The sequence below is a fragment of the Denticeps clupeoides genome, chromosome 3 (assembly GCF_900700375.1).
Source record: "Denticeps clupeoides chromosome 3, fDenClu1.1, whole genome shotgun sequence".
Taxonomy (NCBI): Eukaryota; Metazoa; Chordata; class Actinopteri; order Clupeiformes; family Denticipitidae; genus Denticeps; species Denticeps clupeoides.
The window spans coordinates 26,568,246-26,575,449 of record NC_041709.1 but is presented as its reverse complement, the minus strand read 5'-3'; the positions used below and the strand labels follow the sequence as shown (position 1 = coordinate 26,575,449).

The 7,204-nt window shown below is 40.1% G+C and overlaps 1 protein-coding gene across 1 annotated transcript; it reads left to right on the top strand.

The window, feature by feature from the left end:
* Positions 1 to 105: 105 nt before the first annotated feature.
* On the top strand, positions 106 to 5,813 carry dcaf15 (DDB1 and CUL4 associated factor 15). The gene is made up of 13 exons (XM_028971213.1): positions 106 to 238; positions 1,106 to 1,203; positions 1,269 to 1,407; positions 1,737 to 1,843; positions 2,192 to 2,337; positions 2,519 to 2,677; positions 2,753 to 3,316; positions 3,466 to 3,557; positions 3,650 to 3,772; positions 3,938 to 4,020; positions 4,128 to 4,232; positions 4,309 to 4,424; positions 5,078 to 5,813. The coding sequence occupies exons 1-13, from the start codon at positions 143 to 145 to the stop codon at positions 5,131 to 5,133; spliced, it is 1,884 nt and encodes a 627-aa protein (XP_028827046.1). The 5' UTR covers positions 106 to 142; the 3' UTR covers positions 5,134 to 5,813.
* The last annotated feature ends 1,391 nt before the right edge of the window (positions 5,814 to 7,204 follow it).

Genomic DNA, 7,204 nt, shown 5'->3' with positions numbered 1-7,204 from the left:
CTAGTACCAACCTATAGGGCTGAAGTGCGTGGAGTGAAGTGCGTACTAGCCAATCAGCGCGTTTCATTGTACATCCCGCAACCAATCAGCTTAGTGAGGAGGTTGGGCTTGAGCTGTGTTCAAGGGGCTATCTGCAGCGAAAATGGCGCCCAGCTCGAAATCGGAAAAAGGTGACAACAAGCAGAAACAACAGAGAAAACACAAGGACCATGTCGTTAAACTTCTCACCCGCGGAAAGGTAACTTCCCTTACACGCGAGCCTCTGATGCACGAGTGTTTTGTTGAACCAACGTCCGGGTTTTCCGTGAAAGAAACACTTTGCTGTCATTGCTTAAACTCTGGCTCTTTAGCCAGCTAGCCAGTGCTGTAAAATCAGACTGTAGTCAGAATGGTCTGACAGCAATGAACGTATGTAAAATGTTAAATTGTGGTGGGCTCAGCATAGTCGTTGGATCTGTTTTTTTTTTTTTTTTTTTTTTTTTTTTTTTTTTACTTGGGACTTGTAATTTTGTCCTTTTTATTCAGATTAGCCAATTAGCCGGTTGGTTAACTATAGTTATGAACAAAGCTGGCTTCTGGCTAAATCGTTGATTGGCCGTGCCGACAACCGGGCTTTTGCAGTCTTAACTCGAAGTAGGACTCAGTTTAGTTGTGTGTGTGTTTGTTTTTTATATATATATATATCTCGGTTACGTTTAAGCCTATTTCCCTCTCACAGCCTGTGAGAGGGAAATAGGCTTAAACGTAACCGATTCCATGAATGTAGCATATCCAGTTGCAAAGGACACAGTGCTGTCAAATTCAGTGCATGGTGGAAATATCAGATAGGTAGATATATAATCATAGTCAGTACATGGAGAAAATGTCAAGTGGATAGATATATCATATTCTATATCATATTCAGTACATGGTGGAAATGTCAGGTGTCTCTGTGTTTTCTCCATTACTGTCCATTACTGTCATTGTTACCTGAGACATATTCAGGCATATTGAAAATTACACATCTGAACATTGAAATTTATTAAAGTACATTTTAGATGATTTAAGTCTCTACGTGGTTGTGGTTGGTACATTGGATGAAATTTTATTTCTATTTCTCTAATAGATTTCAGGTCATCTCTCTCAGCGACTGTTCCGAAAGCTCCCTCCCCGCGTGTGCATTCCCCTGAAGACCATCGTCAGTGAGGAGTTCCTCAGAGCTGGGTGAGTAAATGCTCCTGAGTTCAAGACCCCATTGCACAGTAATGCTATTGTACATTTCTCCACAGACACATCTTTCTGGGCTTCACCAAATGTGGCCGCTACGTCTTGTCCTACACCAGCGACTGTGGCGAGGATGACGACTTCTCCTTCTACACCTACCACCTGTACTGGTGGGAGTTCAACCTACACAGCCGCCTCAAGCAGGTACTGGCAGACCCATCCAGGCATCATTGTTGTAGCGCTATGATACTGTGCTGTGCATATGAATGGATCAGAGACTGTTAAGAATCCAAAGCTTTTCTCTAAGCTATGAGAAGCAGTCACAGATATGATCCCGCCAGAATCCTACAGTATGGGGAAAGTTTAGAACAATACATGGTATGAAACATTGATGAATCATCTTAAAACAAATCCCCAATGCACATTAGAGCAATCATTTCTAGTCGACAAAGCCGTTACCTCTGCCCATCCCAACTGGGCTCAGCGTGTTTCACCTATAAAATTCTTCCTAATGCGGTCTTTTCCTTCCTCAGGTACACCATGTGCGATTGTTTGCAGGTGAAGACATCTACAGTGAATTGTACCTGACTGTATGCGAGTGGCATAATGATGACTCCAAGATCGTAATTTTTGGTTTCAAGTAAGGTTTCTAAATGTGTTGCACTGAATTATTTTCTGTTTAGCAGTTTCTTGTATGCCTGTTTGTTTTTAGACTTAATTAGAGGCTTACAGTCAAAATAATTATACCACACCGGTTCTTAATTAGAATTCCAGTTACACCAAATTAAGACAAGGCATATGTGGATAGTCAGCTATTACTTATAATGACTCTAACCTTTATTTTACATGCAACTTTAGCTTGCAAACTGTGTAATTGACTTATTCAAAATATTTTCTTACATTTTTATTAAATATTAAAATAAATAAATATTATTTTATTGATAAACCAGTTCATAGCTCACTCTCTCTCTCTCTCTCTCTCTCTCAGTACACGTAGTTCGTCTTCAGCACTGATGAACATGGTGATGAGTGATGAGAATAACAGAGACATTTACGTAACCATTGCTGCCATGCCACCAGCACGACCATGCATGCAGTGCTGCCCTACAGCCACTACATCCACGATAAGGACCGGTAAAAAAACGTCATTCTGCAATGCTACAAAACATCCATCTGAGTGTTGAGATTGTCTATGAGTCTGTCATTTGGATGAATAATTTGATATCGACCATGTAGCACACACTTTTATTTTCCATCTAGCAGTGCAATGTCTGCAGAACGGATCCATGTAATTCTTTTTTTTTTTTTTTTTCAGGAGGAGACTGTCTGGAGCATGGTTACGTGTTGAATGCTCATTACCAGGTGGTTTACCCTTTCCCCACCTTTCAGCCTGCCTTGCAGCTGAAGAAGGACCAGGTTATTCTTCTCAACACCAGCTACTCATTGGTGGCCTGTGCAGTCTCGCTCTGCCAAGGTAATTTTATGATCTTGTAAAATTCCACATAAACACTTACGGATCTTTATTTTGTTACCCTTTTTTGTTTTTCAGGAGAGAAGCCAGGTCAGACCAGTCAGATTTTATACAGAAAGAGACACACGTCCTGCTCTGCTCTCCACCCTGTTGCATCCGGATCGTCTCCCTCTTCCAGCTCCTCCTCTTCCTCCGTGGGCTCTCCTGACACTAGGCCAGGTCCCTCTAAGCCCTGCCACACGCCTTTGTCCCCCAGCCAATCGCAAGCCTCCGTACGTGCACGGGAGTTTGTTGCGGACATATTCCGCCGATCACAGTCCGGGCCAGCTGACCACGAGAGGCTAAAGAGGAGAGAGAGTGAGGGTAGAGAACGTGATGGAGAGGCTTCAGACGATCTGAAAAAAAGAGAACGGAAGGAGGACTGTGACCAGGCTTCCAAGAACATAACCTCTCTGCGGACAGAACAGGAGGACCTCGTCCTCAGTAACACAATCATGTCCCCAGCGTCAGCATCCACTTCCTCTTCCTCCCCACAGTCGCCACGCTGCACGCAGGATGCCGCCCCATCTGAGCTGGGCTATGTGAACTACACACAATTGCGATATCGACTTCAACAGCAGGGGGCAGCAGAGCAGGACTGCAGTAAGGAAACTTGCCTGCTTGGGATCAGTCTCCCATATAATAATAGTAAAAAAAAAAGTGTCTCTTTTTAAGCATGCTAGAAATGATCATAACGTTCATCCATGTTTTGATTTATTCTCATTCTGTGTCCATCATTTTTCCTGTTTAAGGTGATGAGGATGATAAGGTTCAGCTTCCTTTTACTGTATCTGACCTTAAAGGGCACAACCTGCAACTTGTGACGGGACAATACAACGGCCAGGTCTGTGTTCGTGCTCTTATTTTGTAATAAGGAAGTAGGCAGGCAGGAGTGGCGCAAGTTGTACTGATGTTGTATGTGTCTGCCTCTTGCAGTGTGTGTGTGTGGAGCAGCTGACCCTGGACTTTGAGTATCTGATAAACGAGGTGATCAGGAATGATGCAGAGTGGGCGCCCCTCTTCTGTTCCTTTAGTGACTATGATGTGGTCATTCTAGAGGTTGGTCGCAAACACACATGTATTGCAGCGTTTGTACACACATACAGATTTATAATGCTGTTACTAATATTCCTTCATGTAATTACACGATTAAATCATTTAAAGTAGTTATGTGCACACACACTTATGACATTTTCTGATTGCTTTTTGTTTCCTTGGCAACAGGTATGCCCAGAGACGAACGTTGTGGTGATTAACATTGGGCTTCTCTTGCTGGCTTTTTCCACTGCTGAAGAGGAGCACTCGAGGTTTGCTTGTCTACCTCCGATTCATTCCTCAGACCATCCATTTTCCAGGTTGCACCTGCTCTACACATACTTTACTAAAAGAAAGACGCCTGTATGCTTCTCTGCAGGCCAAAGTCATATCATTCCAGTCTGCAAGTGAGCTGGGACCTCAACACAGGGGCCTGTTGGACTGTTGGTGTGGGAGACCTCACAGAGGTTAAAGGTCAGACCAGGTAAAGCAGACTGAAGTGAATGGAATGCGCTCCTAAGTGAAACGCCCTCTGAAAACAATCTCCACTTTGACCCTAGTGGGAGCGTGTGGAGCTCGTACAGGAAATCTTGTGTGAACACAGTGATGAGATGGCTGGTGCCCGAGAGCAGCTCGCGCTACATCAACCGCATGACCAATGAGGCGCTGCATAAAGGTCAGTCTGTCACTCAGTTTGACACATTTGCTTTATAGTGCACTCACTAGCGCGTCCAATCGCTTGAACAGAATCTGGAAAACATGAGAAACTATTTCTGTGATCAGAGCAGATTTTTTTTCAAGCCAAGTTTTATTTTTTTCTCCTCCTCTTGCCTTGACTGAAGGGCCGTGTCCATCCTTGTGGAATTCCTTGAGGGAAATTCTTTTAAATGTGGTACAAATGCTCACTCTAAGTCAAACTGATTATAAGGTGATGGTCAAAAGACAAGGTCACTGTCACCCCACTGTGACAAGTCAGCAAAATAAAGGGAATTTGGGCACATTTCAGCATATCCTTAATTATGTCTATCTGAATTAATTGTTTCTGTTTATTGTTGTATTTATATTATACAGTCGCCATATTCTCTATGCAATTTTTTTGTTTTAATCTTGTACTGTCTGACCATGTAAATGTCCCACTTGTGGGGGACTAATAAAGGATCATCCTATCTTATTTAATTAATTTTGTGGAGATAAAAAAATTGAGGTCACAAATACATTCTCAATTTCATTGATGAGCTTCATGTCTTTCAGAGGAATTTGAAAATGTCTTTAATTTGATTTGTTGAACTCATGCAATGTTTTTTTTTCTTTTGCTTAATGTGATTGCAGGTTCATCACTGCAAGTTCTGGCAGACAGTGATCGAGGGACATGGATCATCCTGTGACGAGTTGGAAAAAGTCCTTTTTCAAATGTCAGAAATGAAGACATTCTTAAGCTGCTCCTGGTTTACATACACATCATTACACCCACCTAGGTTTTTTTTTTTTTTTTTTTTTTTTAAGAGACCCTAAACGGTTTCTTACGAGCTGTTTTTATATGCTGCTGGCGCTCATCTCTTTCTGCTTGAATGTAACACTGAAGCAGTGTTGGTTAGTTTTGTTCAATGTTGGACTACATTTCCAAAGATAACCCAGTGGCTAAGGCTTTGGGGAAAGCTGGAAAGAACTTTGTTCTATTGTTTTTGTTTTGTTTTTTTATATATGGAGATTAAGTATGCTTTCTGGCATACTGTTTATGTGTGATAAGAATATGCACAGACAGACTGAAATTTCTGAATATTTTCTTCATATGCGTTCACCACTCACTGGTCTGAGCAAAACTGTACTCAAACCTTATGATTTTGGTTTTTCATCCGTAGCATGATATCTGCACAAGGGTTATGGGTTCACCACCCTTTACCTTTGTGTTCTATGTTGAACACAGACTGCTGCAAACACAACTAGAGCCCAACTCCTTCAAGCCCACTCTTTTGATGCTGCAGACTCAACGAGAATGTTCGATTATCTCGCTGTATTTGTTTATTTTTATACATGGGTTAATAATAAAACAGATTAACATCCCTTATTTGACTGCGTTGTTGCTCTTTTATACTTTGTATTCTATTCTGCTGTGTTAATATATTTCTAGGTCACTCAGATTGCCACTACAAAGCTTAATGCTCTGAAGGTTGTAGGCTGTGTTAGGAGTTCATGCTTTGAAAATGTCTCACAGAAAAGAAGCCACAGACTGAAAGAGGTTTTTTTTTTCCCCTCTGCTTCAAAATAACACATTCCACAATAATTTCACTATACAATTATCTTCAAAAACATCAAAATTTGCTACCATTACATTTCAAATAAGGCCGTGATGGTTGAAACAGTACAATAAACTGCATCTCAAAGTACAGAATTTCACTTAATATTAACTCATATTTACTCTGAAGTCAAGAAAAATCATGCTAGTTTGACTTAACAATAAAACCACCCTTCAATGTCCTGGTCATGGTCCTGATAGAAATTATCCAGAACCTGAACAAATCTGACCAAGAAAAACTGGGGGAAACTCAAATGATATATAACTGCAATTAATAATTGTTAAAAAAAATAATCTTTATTCGGTTGCTACACTTAAGTTTTAGTCTCCTCCGTCATTTATTCACTTCAAGCAGTTCTTAATCTGTACTAGGGCACACTAATACGCAGCACCAGTCCACAGTTTGTACACACCTTCTCTACGGGGCTTCTAATAACAATGGCAAAAATATTCTTACAAAAGAAATCTACATATATATGTATATTTACAGATTGTTCAGAGTTTGCTCTCTTCAACCTTGTTTACCACATGACCTCACATGTTCACTTCACAGTTTAGAGCTTTTGGTTTTCTTTTTTTTTCTGGTATAAAAATCATTCAGAAAGGGAAATGAGTAGGTCGTCCAAACTCTTAACTGGTTTTGTATAAATCATTTGTTTAAAAAAAATAGACTTGGGTCATTTTGGGTCAGCGTAACATAATCACCTCAAAAGTCAAATGCCTGGAAATAGCATTTCATGATTTGTCTTCCTTCTGTTTTTAAATATTTTGAGATACACTGTATTTATGTATACTGATATTATATATATATAGTTAAAAGAAATTGTGTCACTTATGTGGACTGACATTTGTCTATCTATATCTATATCTATATATCTATATATATATATATAGAGTCAGTCCACAAAAGAGACACAATTTCTTTTAACTTGAAGTAACATTTAAAGTAACATTTGTCTCTTGTTATATATAATGTATATAAATAATCTTTATATACCTAAAATCACTAAAATCTTTGAATTCATCTCGCTGAGCAGCAGACCATTTTGTTTCCATGGTTACAGAGTTTAGGCTGCTGCTATTTTAGCATGTAGTTTCTATATCTGCTGATTTATGCTGCAACTAAAAGGCTTTTCAATACTAACACTTAGAACTAGGCTGGC

Excerpts from the sequence above, each read along its gene's own strand:
- dcaf15 (XM_028971213.1), top strand. The coding sequence starts at position 143 with ATGGCGCCCAGCTCGAAATCGGAAAAAGGTGACAACAAGCAGAAACAA. Across the intron at positions 2,678-2,752 it reads TGCAGTCTCGCTCTGCCAAG|GAGAGAAGCCAGGTCAGACC; the intron begins GTAATTTTATGA and ends TTTGTTTTTCAG. Across the intron at positions 3,317-3,465 it reads GGCAGCAGAGCAGGACTGCA|GTGATGAGGATGATAAGGTT; the intron begins GTAAGGAAACTT and ends TTCCTGTTTAAG.